We start from the raw sequence: 22,270 nt of genomic DNA on the forward strand, positions 1-22,270 counted from the left end.
GAAAGTTTCTGACAATTTAATAGTAAAACTTTAATGTGCCATCAGGAAATGGGTTTTGTCTTGCCCAATTAACTTGTTTCCCTAAAAAGTCTAGGTTGTCTTGGAAACTTCTGTCCTATGGTCTTAAAACTGAACAAAAAAAGGCATGTGGATATGATGGCATGGTGGTCTGAGGTAGATTGGGAAAGTAGGTTTTGGGAATATTTAAATAAATCATTCATAGTTTGCAGTGGTTATAAGAAATAAAGATTAATACAGCACAATCAAATCTAATGAGAAGTTAAAGGTAGTATTTTGTTAAAGGAAGAAGATAATGATGTAAAAGTATAAGCCTGAGGATTGGATGGATTTTAAAATTCAGCAAAGACTGACAGTGACTGATAAATTAAAATAAAATAGGAATCAGTGTAAACTGACAATGTGTAAACACAAAAAGGAATAAATTAATGAGTAAATTTGGATGCCCTAGAGACAGGAGCAACTATAATGAGACATAAGCAATGAGGTTGACTCCCAACTACTCTCTGAAATGGCCTAGCGAGCCACTCAGTTGTATCAATTGCTACAAAGTCTCAATAAAGAAATGAAATTGGACAGATTACCTGATGTCGAACTAAACACCGGAAAAGTCAATGGGAAGATTCTCCTTCCTTCCTTCTGGAGGCTGTGTCAAATTGGGTTCTGCCAGGGCCATTAAGTTCCTGGTCTCATTACAGCCTTTGTTGAAACATGGACAAAAGAGCTGAATTCTAGAGGTAAGGGTAAAAGTGAGATCCCTTGGCACCAAGACTGCATTTGACTTGAGTGTGGCATTAAAGGGCCTGAGCAAAACTGGAATCAGTGGGAATCAGGGATAAACTCTCTGCTGATTGGAGATTTTGCTGGCGCATAGGAAGATGGTTGTGGTTATTGCAGGTCAGTCATCCAGCTCTTCTCTACAAGAGCTCCTTGGGATAGTATCCTAGCCCTGCCATCTTCAGCTACTTAATCAATAATCTTCCCTCCATCATAAGGTCAGAAGTGGAGATGGTCACCAATGATTGCACAATGTTCAGTACCATTCACGATTCCTTAAATATTGAAGCAGGTGATGTCCACCTACAACAAGACCTGGACAAATAAATGCTGGTCAGCCAGGAACACCCATATCCTACAGTATCCAGGCTTGGACTGACAAAGGGAAAGTAACACTCATGCCACACAAATGCCGGGCAATGCCATCTTCAATAAGCAACAATCTAACCACTGGCCCTTAACATTCAATGGCATTAGTATTACTGGATCTATCGATATCCTGGGAGTTACAGTTGATGAGGAACTCAACTGCACTCCCCATACAAATACAGTGGCTACGGGAGCAAGTCAGAGGCTGGAATTGCTGTGCTGAGTCACTTCCTAAAGCTTGTCCACCATCTACAAGGCTCAAGTCAGGAGTGTGATGGAATAATCCCCAGATGCCTGATGTGTGCAGCTCCAATAATACTCAAGAAATTGACACCATCCAGGTTAAAGCAGCCCATTTGATTGGTTCCAGATCCACAAGCATCCACTCCCTCCACTACTGATGCTCAGTACACACTGCTGCTACTATCAACAAGATGCTTTGCAAAAATTCACCAAAGGTCCTTGGATAGCACCTTCCAAACCCATGAACGCTTCCATCTAGGACAAAGCCTGCAGATACATGGGAACACCACAACTTGCAAGTTCCCCTCCAAGTCACTCACCATCCTGATTTGTAATATGTTGGTATTCCTCCACTGCTGGAGAGTCATATTCTGGAATTCCCTCCCTAATGGCACTGTGGGTCCATCTACAGCACATGGACTTCAGTCCTTCAATGAAGCAACTCACCACCACCTTCTCAAGGGCAAAAAAACTAGGGATGAACAATAAATGCTGGCTGGCCAGTGACACTCATATCCTACAAGTGAATTTAAAAAAAAGAAATGGCAGACATTTAACAAATACATTGTCTCAGTCATTGGAGGGATGAATTGCCTACTCCTGCTCATATACTTATTATGTTGGAAGACAAAAAGAAAACATAGTCTAGAAATAAGCAGAATCAAAGATCCTGTAAAAATGAGGGGCTCAAACATAACTGCATTCATAGAAAAAAATGTACTGGGAAGATTTAAGAGACTAAAGCTTGACAAATCTTTGGAACTGATTGCCCATACCCAAGAATTTTCAAGGATGTTTACTGAGATAGTAGATACACTGAAACCAAAGTCTCTTAGGGACTGGTGTGGTCCCAGTGGATTTGAAGGTTGAAGGTAGCAGACATCCTGCTGATCAAAAAGTGAGGGAGTGAGAGAACTGGAAGTTATAGCTTAGTTAACTGATATAAGCTGAATGGTAAATGCTGGAGCTTATTATGTGGGGATTACAGAACACTCAAAAAAATGAGGATGTGTTGAAAGAAATCAACACTAATCTATGAAAGAGAAATTGCATTTGATAAATCTTTATGGTTTTTGAGGATTTAAGCTGTTGGCTGAATAGGGGAATTTAGTGGATGTAGAATATATGTATTTTCAAACAGCATTTAATGCTGGCCAAGCGATTATTATACAATGTTCGGGCTCATGAGAAAATGGGTGATGTATGGCCATTGCTGACCATAAACTAATCAGTCAGGTTGGCAGACTAACTATCAGCGTAGTGCAAGGATCAATGATTGGACCTTAGCTAGATACAATCTGTATTAATGACATAGATAGGGCACTGGAAGTATCCAAGTTTGCTGACACTGACAGTAAGGAAAATGCACAGGTGCTGCAAAGGCATTAGGTCGACAGGTTAAATTAATGAACAAGTATGCGACTGCTGGAATGTATGTAAAGAAATTTGAAGTCATCCACTTTAGTAAGAAAAATAGTGAGAAGCTAATAAGTCTTCATATTCAATGGGACCTGGATATCCTCCACATGGGAATCACAGAAAATTAGCACACAGGTACAAAAAGTAGTTGGGCAGCAATGTTTGTGGTCTGTTGGCCTTTATCACAGGGTTTCAGAGAAAATAAATCTTATTGCAATTATATGGGACATTATGACAGCCTACTGAGTAAAGTTTTGGTCTCTTTAGGAAGGATCAACTTAATTGCCTTAGAGGGAGTGCAATCAAGAATGACTATACTAATTCTTGGTCTGAGAAGATTATCCTGTAAGGAGGGATTAAGGTAATTTAGGCTGTTGTGTATAGAATTTAAAAGAACGAGACGTGATCTAATTCAAATAGAACAGAGACAGAATCTTGTTGTAGCAACGAGTATCCCAGCAACAGGACTTGAGCTCAGAAGTGGAACATCTAGTTACACAAATTTAAACAGTGGCTAGACAACATGCCATGCATTTCAATGGGCTAGTTGTGTGACAGGTAGGAAGGAAATCACCAATTTTGTGTTCCTAGGTTGTTTGAAGATCTGTACGCCATATTTAAGTGCACACATAGTCACCACAGAGTGGCTCCTTAGTACCTGCACCTCTGTCAACGCGGGCTTTTGAACCATCATCCTTGATTTTCCTTCTGTCACCTTTAATATATCCTCTCTCGTTCTTGATTCTACCAGCATCACGATTGACCTACATTCAATTACTCATGATCTTCCCTCTGTTATGCCAGAGCTGTGTTTGAAAGAGATGGACATTCCTTCAGTTTTCTACTTCTATCCCTCTATCTTCAGCGATCCTATTTAGGGCCACCTCAGACAGACATGTCCTCACCTCCCTGGGCAGCTGTCATCTGAGCTTAGTCTAACAGCTTGGCATCTTCTCCCCAGTCCTAAAGTTTCCCTATCCAAGAAAAGCAGCTCCCTCTTACCTGGAGGCAAGGGCATGGGGTTAATTTTCCGTGACCATTCCTGTGACCATTGCCCTCCATCCCCATTTCCAACCTACCTGAGACTGGGTCAATTGAAGGCTCCTTATACCCCATTCTATTTTCCCAGTATTTTTTTTCACCTGCCAGGAAGGCAGGTAATTAGACTCTTGGTGGGTTGAGGCCCTTAAATGGCCATTAGTTACCCACCTGAAGGCCTTAAATGGTGATGGAGTCAAGAAGATTACCTTTGGATCTTCTCGCCTAGCCCTTAATTGCTGAGGTGGTAAGAAGGACGTAGCTCTTAAAGGTCAACTTGCTCAATTATTTGCCCTCATTTCGCTCCTGGGAAAGATCAATTACACCCTAGGTATACAGTCTCAGAATAAGAATTGTCATTTAAAACTGGGATGGGGAGAAATTTCTTCATTCAAATGTTTGCAAACCTTTGGAATTCTCTACTGCAAAGGACAGTGGATGTTGAGTTGCTGAGTATATTCAAATCATAAGTGGTTAGACTTGTGGATTTTAAAACAAAAGGAAATTGAGGGAAATTGACAAAGGGAAATTGGTTTAGAAGATCAGCAATTTTATTATTGAATGATAGAGCAGGTTCAATAGGCTGTAAGCCCTACTCAGGCTCCATTTCTTGTGATTTCATGACAGCTGGTGTAAAGTGGTTGAAGTTGAAACTTCTGTGGAATATAATACGAAACCTATGTTGTAAAATGGAGCAAGGATCTTGCAAGGATGTAAATAACACCACTGGCAAAAGCTTGCTTGACTTTCATAAACACATCTGATAACTAATACTATTATTTGCTGGCTATACTGTACATGGATGCCAAAATACTCTAATGCAAATTGATTTTGCATACGAGAAAAAGCACTTGCAGAGACACGTGGCAGTGTAGGTGTTTTAACTTAGCCAGTGTCAACAAAGCCATTTCAAATATCATTGTTCTGTTTCCACACAATAATCATCAGCTACTAATTGTTTAAACTTACAACTGAACTAATTATTTAAAATTCTTGTATTCTGAATTTACTGAGCTTATTAAAATGAATTAGGAAGAAATGCAATTCCCAATTAGAATTATAATTTTGTTAAAATCAGTTTCCTTTATCGCTTTTTGAGCAGTAATTGTTCATGTGCAGTCACTTTAACGTAAGGATTGCTGCTCTGTTTGAGGTGCTGACCTTGACATAAGTGACACCAACAATGTGGGTTCAATTCCCACACAATCTGAGGACTCTCCTCCTCAACGTCTCCCCTCGCCTGAGGCATGGAGACCCTCAGATTAAACCACCACCAGTCATCTACCTGTTACGAGAGAGCAGCCCTATGGTCTGGTCAGACTATAGCGACTTTATTTTTACCATTCACAGGAGATATAAAAGCACAACTCTTCTCATTTGGACTTAGATACTTCTAGAGCACTACAGAAGAAAAACAGAACAGCATCCCCTGTCCCTATCCAATATTTAACCAACTGCAACAAAACAGATTATCTGTTTGATTTTCATTGCAATAATAATGGCACTTTGCACAAAAATGCACAAGAACTTCAGGTCATGAAAGTTCTTTATCAATGCCAGTTCTTCGTAATATTTAAATAAAAAAATGATAAGTTGTAAGATATGTGAAATGTGTCTATCATTTTGTGAATGCAAATCCAAGAAACATTTTAAAATCAGTTGCAGATGCCCTTTAATAAGTGGTAGAATATCATGTTGTCCAGTAAAGGTGGAAGACCTCTGACATGAGATTACTACTGTTGCTGCAGGCAATCTACATGTTTCAGAAAGCTGCAATTCTCAGCATGCTCCCTGAACAAGACATTCAAACCACAGGCGAGAAAGTGGAAGAGCTGTTCAGGTGAGTGAGTGTTTAATTATCATTATCAGAGTTCTGTCTCGATATAGAGTCATAAAGATGTACAGCAAGGAAACAGATCCTTTGGTCCAACTCAGCCATGCTGACCAGATATCCCAACCCAATCTAGTCCCACCTACCAGCTCCTGGCCCATATCCCTCTAAATCCTTTCTATTCATATACCCATCCCAATGCCTTTTAAATGTTGTAATTGTACCAGCCTCCACCAGTTCCTCTGGTAGTTCATGCCATACATATACCACTCATTGTGTGAAAAAATTGCCCCTTAGGTCTCTTTTATATCTTTCCCCTCTCTCCCTAAACCTATGCCCTCTAGTTCTGAACTCCCCCAAGCCAGGGAAAAGACTTTGTTTATTTATCCTGACCATGGCATTCATGATTTTATAAACCTCTATAAGGTTACCCCTCAGCCTCTGACGCTCCATGGAAAACAGTCCCAGCCTATTCAACCTCTCCCTATAGCTTAAATCCACCAACCCTGGCGACATCCTTGTAAATCTTTTCTGAACCCTTTCAAGTTTCACAACATCTTTCCAATAGGAAGGAGATCAGAATTGCACGCAATATTCTAACAGTGGCCTAACCAATGTCATGGACAGTTGAAACATGACCTCCCAATTCCTGTACTCAATACTCTGACCAATAAAGGAAAGCATACCGAACGCCTTCTTCACTATCCTATCTACCTGCGTCTCCACTTTCAAGGAGCTATGACCCTGCACTCCAAGGTCTCTTTGTTCAGCAACACTCCCCAGGACCTTACCATTAAGTGTATAAGTCCTGCTAAATTGTTGAAGTAATGTATGAATGAAAAGGTCTGCAGCTGATCAGGATCACTTGTGGCAAATATTTAGTTCCTCAAATAGGAAGGCTGCCCAAACAAAACTATTTGTAGTTTCGGGTTACCTGATTGAAATTCTGGCTGAGATTTTTTAAGTACTGCATTGTGTTCCACCATTTCTCTCTGATACATGGCCAACTGAGAAGATTGTTTAGTAAGTTTTTTACTTTGATTTAACTGTGGTGAGCAGTTGAGGATCATGCAATGATCCCAAGAATTAATCGTGCTTTTTTTAAACAAATTCAAGAAAAGCACCCTAAATAATGTATTAGGTCTAACTTGTTAAGTCCTGCAGATATTGTAGACAAAATCAAATGTTGGCACTATTGTCTTTCACCTTTTCCCAGGTACTGTACTCAAGAACAAAGTTAGACTCCTTTCTCCTCCATCCACTCCTATATCTTTCTGTGTGACACTGAAACTAGCCTGCATCCTGTTTTCAATCCTACAGTTGCATTGAACTTAGTTTCTATTCTTCTTCTTGAATTTTAAGAGTACGCTGTAAGGCAGTACAGCTCACTGACATTCTGTTGGCTCTTAGAAAAGGCTATTCATTTAAGTTTGCCTGCCTAATCTTGTTCAGAGCTCTAAAACTAACACTGAATCTAACCTCCATTCCTCTGCTTTTTCTTCCCAACTCTCAATGATACTGTCGAAAGCACAGTGAAGCATTTTGGGAGGATTTACCACACAACACCATGACTGCAACTTGTTGCTGTTGTTCTCTTTCTGCAACCAAAATATCTTTCTTTTTTCATGAAGAATTGCAATATTTCATTGATTATTGAATCTTCTGATCCATGACTTTTATTTGGATTGCAGAAAAGTTGAAGGTCTGAAGCAGCGAATTGCTGGAAAATCTATACCCACAGAGAAGTTTGCAGTGAGAAAAGCCAGGCGCTATATGTCACCAAACCCTGTTAAACTGGCTGTGCCTTTGCTGGTGAGGAATTTTTTGTTTTGATGCACATTTTTCAGATGAAATAAATTTTTAAGATAAGTAGGCTGGGAGAGGTAATGCCTCAATTCTATCAGTTCAGAAGCTGAAGTATTAAGTTATTGGTTGAATGTACTGAGAGCCACTGAACAGGAATGACTCCTTTTTCAATAGGACCAACTTGGCATCTTCACTCAGGTCCAGCAAGTTTCCCTGTCGGAAGAGGAATTTCACAAAATTTAGAAGATTAGAATCCCTACATTATGGAAACAGGCCCTTCGGCCCAACAAGTCCACACCGACCCTCCGAACAGCAGACCCAGTCCCTTACCCCACACATACCCCTGACACTACGGGCAATTTAGCCTGGCCAATTCACCTGACCTGCACATCTTTGGACTGTGGGAGGCACCCGGAGAAAACCCACGCAGACACGGAGAGAACGTGCAAACTCCACACAGATTGTCGCCCAAGGTGGGAATTGAACCCGGGTCTGTGGTGTTGTGAGGCAGCAGTGCTAACCACTGAGCCACCGATTCTTATTCTGTATCCACAAAATTTATTTTATGACCATTTGCCCATAATTCTGGAATTAACTCATTCTCCATGCAATTAAGATTAATACATTCCTCTGGAAAAATGCAGTTATGTGCATAGGAACTTCATTATGTGGAAAACTGGATTTAGAAATGTTGTTTGTGTTAAAATTGGTATGTTCAGATCTGAATCATTATCCAGTGTTTTGTTTAACAATTCATTTTGAAGCTTTTCGCTGATTTCAAAAGCTGATTTCCTCTACTATGTTTACTATGATGCATTACAGTAAAATACAGTACAGGAACATGCCCTTTGGTCCACCAAGCCTGTGCCGATTCCTAGTCCTTATTTGGACCTGCTTCTTATTGCCCGTATGTGGTTTCTATCCCTCTGTTCGCTTCCCATTCATGTGTCTCCCAAGATACACCTTAAATGCTGCTGACATGCCTACTTCCACCACCTCCACTGGCAGTGTGTTCCAGGCACCCGCCACTTTCTGTGTGAAACAGTTTCCCTCCACTTCTCACCTAAACTTTCCCCCTCCCATCTTGAACCTGTTCCACCTTGTAGTTGATCTTTCCATCCTGGGAAAAAGCCTCTGACTATCCACCCTATCTATGCCTCAAAGTTTTGTAGACCTCTATCAGGTCACTCCTCAGCCTCTGTCTTTCCAGTGAAACAGTCTGAGTTTATATCTGAAGCTGAGGTATCCAATTTGGACAAATGGAATCTTAGTGCCTTTACAATATTTAATTTTGAAATTTGCACTCCTCCAACTAAATAAAATCCATTAATAAATTAAATAGAATAAGTAGGAGTCTAAAAAGCCAGGACAGTGAAGGAAAGGACTCGCTGCAAGTATGATGACAGTAAATTCTGAGCAGAACAGGATATTAGTCTTTTAGGAGAAAGCGAGGACTGCAGATGCTGGAGATCAGAGCTGAAAATGTGTTGCTGGAAAAGCGCAGCAGGTCAGGCAGCATCCAAGGAGCAGGAGAATCGACTCTTCAGGAATGAGTTTGCTGTCTTGCCACGTGTTGAATTCATTAATCCGAGAGCGTAGGGGAATGAAGGTGAGGCCTCTTCCAAGGACTGATCTTTCATCCTCAGAGAGGGGTAGTTAGAGGGATATTAGTCTTCCCAATATTTGTTCTCCTGACCTCAGCACACCAACAGTGCACAAGGGTGGTATGAGCCCTGAATCCTGAATCTAGTTTTGATTGCTGGGGGATATTAGTCAATTAAAGCTTAAATGCCCCCTCACTGCACTGATGGATGCCAGTGTGTCCCATGTGTCAAGTGTTGCTAATGCAGTGTTGAATCGTGGACTATGCATTGTATGAGGTGTTTCCCTAATTTACAGTGCTTCATTAATTGCCCAAGTATATTAGCTGCTATATTGTGCGTCCGTTGCAAAAAGGTACAGAAATGCCAGCAGGATAAACACCCGGTCTAACTCCTGCAGCATTTTCTATCCATGCAACGCCATTATAAGTTGGGGCGGAAGGCCATCACCTCCCATCCTGCCTCCAAACTGAGGCCCTCACGTGGCCAATTAATGACTACTTAACTTTATCCCTTCAGTGGTGGTATTGACCAAAGGCAGTTAGTACCTGATCGAGGGAGGTGACATCAACAAACAGAGTTGGGTGGGTGCGGGTGGGGTGGTCCTGCTGAGAGCCAACCTTCAATGTCCTGCCACCAGTCATAAATGGCGTTATCTTGCAAATCCACCCTCACCATTTCTTACCTGCCACTTGGGTTGCTCTTCAGTCTTGAAGCACCCAATAGGTGTCATTCTGGTAACAGCTACAGCCTCCCCTGTGGTGGTTGGCTAGCTGCTCTTGGTAGGAAGAATTTCCATTCCTTGGGTCCTAGATTGGGGAAAGACTCACTACTGGCCTGAGTGGCACTTCTCAAGGAGGGGACACTGATCTCCCACTGACTCTCCAGCTAGCAGTCCAGCCCAAAGTATGTGAATAAATAGATTTCGTTTAGCTAATTCAAAGGTAACGAACAGATTGATGACATGTCATCAAAGGTATCGCCAGACAACTTAGTTCGAGTCAACGAATGCTTTATTTGTTATTTAAAGCAAAGATTAAAACCAGCTTCAAGCAATGACGTTAGTTATCTTTTTCTTAGAAGATGGGCATTGCCGTCAACATGGGCATGTACTGTCCATCATTAGTTGTTCCTTAAACTGCTGTGATCCATATGGTGAAGGTACTTCCACATCTCTGTCGGGTCAGAGGTTCTAGAATTTTAGACTAAGTGACAGTGAAAGAATTTACTGAAAAATGTTCAAGACAGTGTTTAGTGTGCATTTTGACGAAAAACCTAGAGAGAAATACATTCCCTTGTACCTGCTGCACTTTTGCAAAAAGACGGTAGAAGTTGCAAGATGGTAGATGCTGTGGAAGAAGCCTTGGCAAGTTGGAAGTTTGATTTGAATTATACAATTTCATTCTATTACTTGGTAACATTTATTAATTATTACTAATTTTATAAATACTGTAATCTATTTCCCCTGACAGGAAATGATGTATGTGTGGAATGGATTTGCAATACTGGGTAAACGAGCAGACTTGACTGAGAACATGCTGGTTACAATAGAAAAGGAAGAAATAGAGTTACAAAATCACCCCAGTGAGTACATTGTAATATTACACACAAAGCATATGTCTAGTATGTTTAAAAATACCACTCAGAGAGCAAATCAGACTAAAACATTTGCCTTCTTATCTGGCTGAGTTCAATGGTCTGCGAGAAATGCATTGTTTGATCAATTCTTTCTGTGGATTGCTATACGTGTGGAATAATTAGAGGAAAATATGTCAGAAACAATAAATGGTGTTAGAAGTAAATTCTGGAAGGTCCTGTTTTGGATATGGTTATGTTGGATATTCTCTGCTACAATAACTGTAGAAATGGTAATTTTGCCTCAGAAACTGACCAAATCTTATTCATGCCTGGTAGCCTTTTGCAGGGAAGTACTCATATTACGATTGGACAATGATGTACGTTGTCAAAACTCATCAGTGATCTTTGTGTCTGCCTCTCTCTCAGTTAATTTTTTTTTCCCTGCTCATCTCAGTTAAATTTCCTGACATTGTCTAAGGCCACATCTGAAGAAAAGCCAGCTGGCAGATGTTACTGATGTGGCTTGGCATTGTTGAGCTCATTCTAGTAGGGAACGTAAATACAATTAGGACATATTCAGAATATGCAGGATATTAAATGTAAATTTAAGACAAAATACTGTAAGCTATAGCGTAACAAAACAGATATTATAGCTGATAGTTTCAGTAACAATATCAATATCTCGATTACAAAAATTGTTGAACTTTCTTCATTGAAATGATTCACTTGCCTCCAAAGAGCCTGTTGAATATCAAGCAGATGATGAGAGTCTGGTACAGCTCCTGAAAGGGCTATGTCTCAAGCATTTGGGCCGTCTCTTACAAGCTGAGCTCTGCTTTAATCAGGTGATTCAAAGGTAAGGTGACTTGTTGAAATATTTCTGTTGATTTAAAAAACCCATTTATCAAATAATCATGATGTCAGACAGGACAGAGATACATCAATGAGTAGTCAGTGCCTGGCCCTAGATAGTTAATTGATAGAATGAGCAGATAAAATATACAGTTGTAGCCAAATATACTTAAATAAAGAAGTGCAGCAAAATTGAATTAAGTTTTTAAAAATGTTCTACCAGGAAAGAATTTATTCAGTATTTAAATGGATATGTTCACACCAGCATTGAAACACAATCATATCCAGTAATACTGTTTAAATCTCTGTTGTGTATTAATTTGTACTTACATTTATATAGCATGTTTAGCCAAAAAGAAACAGCCCAAAACACTTCATAGGATTGTAGATATATTTAATCAGCCTGGCTCAGATATATCATGACACATGTCTCGGCCAGGTTTTGACTATCACTGTGCAATCTCACAAAATTGGTCCTCATTCAAAGATCACTCTGGGATGACAGATCCTTACTGACCTCCCATTCTCTTCAGCTGTCATGTTCTGTGTTGCCAAAGCCAATTCCATGGTTTATTTAGTTCTTCTTCAAGCACATTAGCAAATAAAACTGGGAGACCCCAATGGAAACGTTGTTGACTATAATGTATAACTTTAAACTTTATTTTTTTATTTTTCTACTATTAAGAAGGACTATGACATTTAACTTTATTTCTATATTTTGCTACTTTTGCTATCTAAGATTTTGTACCCTGATACCTTTGTACCTAAGGTGGTGCCAGGAATGGCGACATTATACACTTGTACTCCTGTACTTGCGTAGTTGAGTAAACATGACAATAAAATCTAATTCTAAAATGCCTTACTGAAGATTTTAATTTTGATAATGCAGTCATTCTGCTATGCAGCATTAGACAAGCTACTATTAGAGATCAACTGAGAAAAGTAAATAAATAATCAGGCGTATGAATTTCCAGATTTATGTTATTCCTACAGGTTTTAAATAGTTCATTTCTGGTTGTCTGGTATCTGCACTTCTCACACTCACAATAAACACTTACTTGATTTGCTTTTATTTACTATGACATTTGGGACTGTGGAAAACTACTCAGATTTTTGTAGTATCAGGAGCAGTGCGTCAATTTGAATATTTAAAAATGCCTAAAGGATGAAGTTTGCTTTTTGATCGTTGTGTATTCAGGATTGTGTTTGTAAATATTTGAGCTTTCTGTTTTATTTACGTAGTGAGAAGAGGATAAGATATGACCATTATTTGGTGCCATTTACTCTTTATGAAATGGGATTGTTATACAAACAGCAAGGACACAACGATAAAGCCAGAATGTACTTTGAAACTGCAAAGTAAGTGCCATAGAAAAATATTAAATTTACAACAGTATTATCAATAATTAATTGATTGCTTTTCATTTCTTCTTCCTTTATCTGCCTGGGGGATAAACCAATTAACAAAAATCGTACTGGAATTCCAATGTTCCATTGAGGCATTACCTGTTCTTTCTATATCCTGTAACTGGAATGGGCTTTTTCTCTGATATCTGAATTGACCACTGGTCCTCTTCTCTAGTAGAGAGAATGGCAAGATTTGAATTTCCGATAGTAACTTGAGTGATCTTGTGATGTTCCAAAACATTCTATAGCGAGTGAAGTGTTATAGAGTCATAGAGATGTACAGAATGGAAACAGACCCTTCGGTCCAACCCGTCCATGCTGACCAGATATCCCAACCCAATCTAGTCCCACCTGCTAGCACCCAGCTCATATCCCTCCAAACCCATCCTATTCATATGCCCATCCAAATGCCTCGTAAATGTAGCAATTGTACAAGCCTCCACCACTTCCTCTGGCAGCTCATTCCGTACACGTACCACCTTCTGTGTGAAAAAGTTGCCCCTTAGGTCTCTTTTATATCTTTCCCCTCTCACCCTAAATCTATGCCCTCTAGTTCTGGATTCCCCGACTCCAGGAAAAAGACTTTGCCTATTTATCCTATCAATGCCCCTCATAATTTTGTAAATCTCTATAAGGTCACCACTCAGCCTCCAACACTCCAGGGAAAACAGCCCCAGCCTGTTCAGCCTCTCCCTATAGCTCAAGTCCTCCAACCCTAGCTCTAATATTTCCTTAGTGTCCTGTTATCAAACATTGCCACATGGGGATAATTCATGGCATTAATAACGCAAGTTATAGAGTCACAGAGATGTACAGCATAGAAACAGACCCTTCAGTCCAACCCGTCCATACCGACCAGATATCCCAACCCAATCTAATCCCACCTGCCAACACCCAGTCCACATCCCTCAAAACCCTTCCTATTCATATATCCATCCAAATGCCTCTTAAATGTTGCAATTGTTACAACCCTCCACCACTTCCTCTGGCAGCTCATTCCATACCTGTACCACCCTCTGTGTGAAAAAGTTGCCCCTTAGGTCTCTTTTATATCTTTCCCCACTCACCCTAAACCTATGCCCTCTAGTTCTGGACTCCCTGACCCCCGAGAAAAGACTTTGCATATTTACCCTATCCATGCCCCTCATAATTTTGTAAACCTCTATAAGGTCACCACTCAGCCTCCGATGCTTCAGGGAAAACAGCCCCAGCCTGTTCAGCCTCTCCCTATAGCTCAAATCCTCCAACCCTGGCAACATCCATGGCAATCAATTTGCACACAGATACAAGTATGTTCCACAAACTTCAATGAAATAATTATAAAGCTATCTGTTTTAGTAAGGTTAATTAAGTGGCAAGTATTGACCAGGCCACCCCTGTTGATCTTCTTGTGGTGCCATGGGATCTTTTCGGGGAGAGGGCTCGATTTAAATGTTCAGTCAAAGGATGGTGTCTTTGTTAGTACACTACCTGTGTCTGAATTATTTACCTTTCCTCATTAAAACTACATATTTTAATTTCAATTATTGAAATTTACTCTAAAAACAAACACTACCTTCACAGATATACAGTCAATTTAATTCATTCTACATAGCATTAGGAATTGGTCTGGCCCACTGAACACATTGAAGGCTATTGTTTCTGACGATACCCCTGTTATAATGATGGAAATTTTCACCAGAACTAATTGTGTATCTGCATCTATCTGAATGTGAAAAATTATTCTGATATGCAATGAATTTTCCAAGAAGAAACATGGACAAGAATATTGCTTACTGAAAGAAGAGGACAGAAATGTTGAACTTCTCACCATCATGAATGTTTTTATCCATGCTACTCCGATCAGCTCACCCTCCAGACTGCATAATTTATGGTATGCAACTTGGCCATTGCAGATTCAGGGTACCTGGTCTTGAAACAGACCAGGCCTGCCACTGACATGAACATACAGATGTTCCACAAGTGACTTACCCATTCCATGATCTCAAATTAAAATGAATACCAAATGCCCAATATATTACCTTCACCCTCACTGGATGCCATTTTTGGCTGGAGATTCAACTGAATTCAAGCAATCAGGGAAGACTCAATCCATGATTGTTGATTTAATATTCCTCAATATTTGTCTTCATAATTGAGTTGCAACTTGAATTTGCATTGGGTGAATGTCAAGAGGACTTTGGCTTATGATATAAACAGAATGAAACACTTTTCTCATCCAATTGAATTCTACTTATGCTGATATGTTAATTCAAAGATTATCACAATGACTGGCTGAATATATTGCTATTACCTGGGAGGGTGAAACCCTCAGTTTGGGGTCAATGGTTATCTATCCAACCATCATTGTTCCCTGAAGTACTGCAAACCAGAGAGATCTCATGGGGTTATTAAATATATTTGGTACTTCCAACCATATGACTCTAAGAATGGCCATGGAAAAATATGCACACTCTAAATTATACCAAGAAGGAGTAATTCTTCATTTCCTTGCTTTCCACTTAATGCATTCCTATATTTTCTTTTCCTCTACTGCAGGAATAACTACAAAGACTATTCAATGGAATCTAGGTTACATTTTAGGATCCATGCTGCACTGAACAGCTTGAAGAACTCCCCTACCTCAACACCTTGACCAGTTCCTCAGAATCAAATTCCTGAAGTACGTTGCAATAAATAAATATGTGTACGGGTAGGAGTGATATGCAAATCACAAACTAGAGCAAAATAATGCTGACATAATCTGCTGTCTTAGAAGTATTCTGAATGTAGTAATACGTCCCCCTTTTCCCATTTTACAAATTAGCCAGGGTTTTTTCTACAGTGCTGTAAAATGTGTTCAACTCTATATATCCTTGCATCAAAATAAAAGACAGAGTTTTGTTCTTTATCAAAATCACATTTACAACCTTTGTTTTTACTTGAATGTGGGCAGGAAATGCTGGTGCAATAAAGTTAGATATTGATTCAGTCAGTTCATTTTTAAAAAAAAATTAAACATTGCTTTAAGCGTTCACATGAACCTAGAACTGAATATCTTGCAACTTGAATGGAAGGATGAAAAAAAAACTTTCAATTGTTTAAAAAGAATCTGAAATAAAAGCAGAAAATATGAATGCTCAATTTCTTTTTTGTGATCTGAAAATAAGTTGATATTCAGCTGGAACCTTTCATTGGAAGAGACTCACCGTTGAAAATAGTACCTATATTTACTATTGGTGGACTTGTCATATATTTTCAGCATTTTCTGTTTCTATTGCAGTAAAGCCTTACTACAAATGCATTTTCTCAGCATTATCCTGGAATTATTAGTTACTGAAAAAGTAAATTGTAATTGGAATACATTGGTGCACATGAACTTGTGGTAATAGATTTACTGTACATTGCTCAGCACTTATTATGGACTGATCAATGACTTTATGTCAACTTTAACTGAGAACGAACAATCCAAGACTGAAAACACAAGACCCAAGTAACTGAGTATGTGTGTGTAGTTCACTCACTTGAGCAATCCAGGTTTCCAATCCCAGTCATTTGGTCTTATTTCTCCACTTAATTGTTTAGTTTGAATACTGTGGTACTGGAGACTTTTCAAATCTCTATCTTGTTCTGTTGCTTTATTGTCAAATAAATTCTAAATCAGGTCACTGAGAACTATTGTTCTTGGTTAAAGGTGCATACAAATCAGTTAGCCCATGAAGTTCCACAGTGCAACACAACTATGTGTGACTAATGAAGTTAAAAGCTTTGATCACTCCTGCTGTAATACGTTAACTCAAAACCATAGCAAGATCCAGGATCAAAATCTATATATGGGTGCAATTGATACAATAACTTATAAACTCCAATAAATTAATAGAATAATTATGGAATAGGCATTATTTTATATCATTTGCCCTGGGTTTTTATCCAGTATTCCTGCTTCTACAAATTGTCTTCGATTTAAGTGGAATTCGCTATGTCTTCTCTGTCTCTACCATTGTTGTATGCCACTGTATTTCTCTGGTTATGCATAGGAAGAACCAAGTCACCAATATGAACCAAGGTTATAATTTACTGCATTCGTCTTAGTAAATTTGGCCAGTGCCTTCATATTGAAAATTGAATTGAATTCCTGAGATAAAGCTGATAAATTTAATTGTCCTATAAACATTTTGGGACCTCCATTTTATTCAGGGGGTGCGAGTTAGGTTTCAGTACAATAGATTTATTAAGATGACAAAGGTATTTAAGTTATTTCTTAAATTGTATCAAGTCCTGTTCACCATCTGACCTATGCTCACTGATCTACACTGATCTCTGTTTAAGCAGCATCTCAATTTTAAAATTCTATCCTTGTGCAGAATCTTCAGCTCTCTCTGGCAGCATGTTTTAAGACAGAAAGGATATGCAATTAAGCAAAAAGGCCCATGGTTGACTTTGTGACCCCTCTGCCAATTAATCCCTCCCATTGGCAAAACAATGACCACCTAAGGACCCCGATTTGCCAGCACTATTTCGAAATCAGCTGTCGTCATAGCAGCTAAAACGATGCAGCCAGTTTTTGCCAACTTTGGGGGTGAGGGTGTTCCCTGGATCAAAGACACTTGGTATCTGTACAAGGAACTCAATATTGGAAGGAGGAAAGTCTTCTGAGAGCCACTTTTCCCATCCATGTTTCCAACTCCTATCTGCTCCCCTCTCCCAGCAACTGGTACCCTTCCTGATGTTATCTGCCTGTGGTTTGGGCCTCTTCTCAGTCCTGGGACTCTGAAGCTTCTCCTTGTGCAGTGCAACAGCCTCCCCAGCGGTTCTGCTGAGGGTAAGAGTTGCTGGCCTCTAATTAGCCACCAGCTCTCAGTTGGCAAGATTTGTGCAGTTCTGGTCCAGATTCCAGGGAGAGGCCTGTTTGACAAGCTTTCCCAAAAAGAGACAGTGTGGATTTCTTGCTGGTTCTCTAGTTGTAGGGGGCACCCTCAACATCTTGATAAGATTCACCACTTTGTTTCAAATTCCTCCATGGCATTGCTCATCCATATCTCTGTAAGCTCCTCTAGCCTTACAATCCCCATTGACTTCTGTGCCCATTGAATTTAAGCGTCTTGTGCATTCCAAATTATAATTCCATCAATGGTCCCTAAGCTCTGAAACTCTCCCCATAAGCTTCTCTGTTTCTATATTTTTCTTTCTCCTCTTTTAAGACCACCGTTAAAATCCTGCCCTTTTTTTTAACCAAGTTACTAGTCATCAGACCTAATATTTTTTTATTCAGCTTAGTGTCCAGTTTTGTTATGTAATGCTCCTGTAAGGCACCTTGTGGATGTATTATTACATTAAATGCACTGTATAAATATATTTTTTGTTTAAAATCTCTTTCGTATTTTCTTTTAAAATTGAAATCTATGATTTAGTAAACTCACAGTTCATAGTCAAAACTCAACTGCAATTGGTGTGGATATTTTCATTTTCTACACCTCAGAACGTGGTTAAATGTCTGGTCTAGGTAACAGAATTGGAGTTTTGCCCTCATTGGTACTCAGTGGTTTAGAGTGAAGTGATAAGAGTGATCTTTCAAAATATTGACATAATTTGCAAAACAGACATTTGGAGTTGCATGATTTAGAGGTTTAGGTTGTATTGAGGTCGAGTGGTTTCAGTTTGGCCCACTGTTTATGACATAGCTGTGAACCAAAAATTTGCATTAATTGCTTGCATTTTCATGCCAGGAAATAAAAGGAGCCAAAATCTAAGTACAAAACACAAAATGCGGAAATTCAGAAATAAAATGAAGGGCCACCAACCTGAAATGTAAACTCTGTTTCTGCTTCCCCAGATACTTCCAGGGTTGCTTGGTTTTTCCAGCATTTTCCATTTGTATTTGAGCCTTAATTTAGTTGGTCCCAGTGAAAACTGCCATTAAACCTTCTTGTAGCCGGATAGGATGTCTGTTAGCTTGCTGGAAGTCTCGCTAACCAGTCAGAGAACTGGTGGAGAATGCGCATCCATTGCTTAGGGAAGACCTATGGAATCTAGGGCACTTTGAACATTTAAGTGCCAAAAGTGGGACACCACGCCATTCCATTGCAGTGGAAGTCCCATTCACTTACAGTTGCTGGCAATCTGAGACTAACAACTTCTCATTGATATCAGCGGAAGCTATGACTCTTGGCTGCAATGCACCCATCAGTGGCCCAGGATTGAGAAGCAGCCCAGGCCAAATGCGAGGTGATCATGAAGTGGGTTGCAGGGTGGGCAGGGGCGGCACAATGGCTCAGTCATTAGTACTATTATCTCACAGCACCAGGGACCCGGGTTCAATTCCACCTTTGGTCACCTGTCTGGGTGGAATTTGTACGTTGTCTACTTGGGTTTCCTCACTCAGTCCAAGGATGTGTAGGTTTGGCGGATTGGTTATGCTAAATTGCCCATAGTGTCCAGGGATATGTAGTTAGGTGGGTTAGCCACAGGAAATGCAGGATTGTGGGGATAGAGTAGGTTTGGGTGGGTTGCTGTTTGGAGGGTCGGTGTGGGCTAAATGGCCTGCTTCCTCCCTGTAGGGATTCTGTTAATTCTATTCTATTACAAGGTGAGAGGCTGGGGGAAGGTGTCTTTCACTGGCCTTCCCCATTTCCAATGCCAGATCCCTTGAGTAGGCAGAGATTGACCATGGGACCCTGGCATGTGAGGCCACTGGCAAAGCCAGCAAGGTTTGGTGGGCCCCCTGAAGGCACAGGAAAGCCAAGTGGACCTCCATTTAATCTAAGTCACTACTAAAGTGTAATGGGTTCAGGGCTAGTGGGTACCAGCTCCATCATTAATGGATCAAATTAATACTCTACTGCTGGTGGCAAGGAGTACTGCGTTAGCCTCTTCCACCCTCCAACTTAATGGGGGGAGATTATCCTGCTATTGGGAGGCTAACACAGGACGTCTGTTATGGCCCACTTGTTAATTCCAGTCCTGTTGCAGCTCAGGAAGTATTTTATTACAACTTGTTCGTTTTGCACAAAGTTACAGTAGAACCTGTTTTTAAACTCCCACCAGAAAACTAAACGGTGTTGGGTAACTTGAAATACATTTCCCTTGGGCAGTGTTTTAATTAAAGCCATTGACAACTAATTTCCTTGTTCAGCAAGGTAAGTTTTTAATGTTAAAAATTGCACAACGCCAGGTTATTGTCCAACAGGTTTATTTGGAAGCACTAGCTTTCGGAGCTCTGCTCCTTCATCAGGTGGTGATGAAGCAGCAGCACTCCGAAAGCTAGTGCTTCCAAATAAACCTGTTGGACAATAACCTGGCATTATGTAACTTTTAAGCTTTGTCCATCCAGTTCAACATCGGCACCTCCAAATTATGTTTTTAATACAATAGAGAAATGAGAAGTTTAGAACTGATATACAAATAAACTGATGTTTATCGTTAAATACATTTCTCTTCACGATAAAATGCTTAATTCATTTTGATGGCCTCTCTTGTGAACTGGAAGATTATAGCAATGACCAACCTTTAAGTCAGTACAGGGTCAGGGAAAATGTGTCCTAGGAAAGTGCAGAAGCAAGCGATCTGTTATGGTGGGGGTGACAGGAGTAATTTATGGCAAATGGAATGTTGCAAGCCTAAAGGAACTGATAATGGGATACACATAGGGATAGAAGATAGATCAAGTATTAAAACTCAATTTTCTTAACTGACTCAAGATTATCACTGGGGACTGCAATATAATGCAGAATGTTTATATTTGGGAGATTTTAGTGGAATTCATGATTTATTTTTCAATAAATCAATTACAGATCAAGAAATGACATTAATTGCTAGTAACCCTACTTTTTGGTAGAATATTTATTAAGACTATCCTTTTCTTTACGAATGGTAGCTGGCTATCATTCAAGTCCAGTCCTAAATTTTCGTTCTTATAGGCCTTTAGCTAACATCAATGTGAGGAAACTGGTTTATGTGTGGTACTTATTTGGAATTAAGGAGTTCTTAGATCTTCTCCATGCTCTTTTCCTTTTCAGCACATTATTTATTTGATTGCTCATCTTCACAGAAACACTATAGCTGTACAGTCAAGGCATTTCTAAGACTATTGTCATATTGCTGTGATTTCATGAAAGGGGTGAATTGGCATGGGAGTCCACCTTTGGGACTCCACCGTGACCATTTCATTCAAGGTGTCCTGTAAAAGAATTCTACCCTGATAACAGAAAGCTGTAATCCATTCAGTCAATGTGGAAATGCTGCTACTAAGGAAAAATTAATCCATCATGATGGTGTTTGACTTAATTACCAGAGCATTTTCTTGGAAATATTTTTGTATATTTTATGTTGGGTCAAATCATAACTGTAATTATACTTGTGATTTTAATCCTGAATGAAATATGATGTGAGAATTCATTATTTGCTTTCTGAATGTCAACAGAAGTTGAAGTACATTTTGATGATAAACTACAACATTCCATAAATCTTGGCATATTAAAACAGAAATGCAGGGAGTGCATTTTGAAGCTGCAGTTATATACTATTTATTTTGTCCAATTAACATATGTTTTCTTATAATAGCTCTAAAAGAGAGGAAACATTGGGCACAATTGTTTGGGAACTGTGTTTTGGGAGATGCACATATCAATGCTATATATTTATATGTTGGTCATAATATATGTTCATAGCCTATTCTGTGGTATGTGTTGCTTCATATTATGAATGAGTAATTATAATGATAGGTAATATTGATGAAGAGTACTCATCTTAGATGCAGCATTTATGTATTTTTTTAAACAGCAGATTGAAATTCTCCCATTTTATTTAGTATGTATATTACCTGATGCATCATGTTCTTATTATTTGTTGGAATGTTTATACAGTAATTTGTCTGCATCGATGGTATTTGTATTTATTCCTTAAAACTATTAATGAAACCAAACAAAAATAATTTTTGTTCCAATTTTAAGTTGTCTCTTACAATGTTTACAATAAACAATTCTGTTAGTGACATGAAGTTTGTTTGTATTTTGAAAGACGGTACATTAGTTACATAACAGTTCCAAACCATGTATTATTTACACTGCATTCTGTCAAAATCAGCCAATTTCAGTGGTGTGCACTAAGCCTTCTAGCTTAACTAGAAAATCACGTGATTTATTGTGACCATTTTTATCCACTCTCTTAGAATCAACTTTACTTGATTTATAAGCTAATTTATTTTGCCATTGGGTAATGCTAGTCAGTAGTATTGATCCAAGTAACTTTGTCGTATCCCTTCCCATGATCTACAGGAGAGATGATTCTGAATTGTCTCAGCTGATTGCATTCAAGTCTTATTACACCTTTGTGTCAGACCTTCCAGCCAGATGAC

At 39.3% G+C, this 22,270-nt stretch overlaps 1 protein-coding gene across 1 annotated transcript in view; it reads left to right on the forward strand.

Moving 5' to 3' along the window:
• LOC132825291 (tetratricopeptide repeat protein 39B) overlaps positions 1 to 20,073 on the forward strand; it is a 111,085-nt gene extending 91,012 nt beyond the window's left edge. Inside the window, exons 14-19 of the mRNA XM_060840398.1 lie at positions 5,613 to 5,704; positions 7,387 to 7,507; positions 10,575 to 10,686; positions 11,419 to 11,536; positions 12,775 to 12,891; positions 15,478 to 20,073. Of these exons, the coding sequence (XP_060696381.1) occupies positions 5,613 to 5,704; positions 7,387 to 7,507; positions 10,575 to 10,686; positions 11,419 to 11,536; positions 12,775 to 12,891; positions 15,478 to 15,574 (657 nt within the window). The 3' untranslated portion in view covers positions 15,575 to 20,073. The remainder of the gene's footprint in view (positions 1 to 5,612; positions 5,705 to 7,386; positions 7,508 to 10,574; positions 10,687 to 11,418; positions 11,537 to 12,774; positions 12,892 to 15,477) is intronic.
• The last annotated feature ends 2,197 nt before the right edge of the window (positions 20,074 to 22,270 follow it).

The sequence above is a fragment of the Hemiscyllium ocellatum genome, chromosome 2 (assembly GCF_020745735.1).
Source record: "Hemiscyllium ocellatum isolate sHemOce1 chromosome 2, sHemOce1.pat.X.cur, whole genome shotgun sequence".
In the NCBI taxonomy this organism is placed as follows: Eukaryota; Metazoa; Chordata; class Chondrichthyes; order Orectolobiformes; family Hemiscylliidae; genus Hemiscyllium; species Hemiscyllium ocellatum.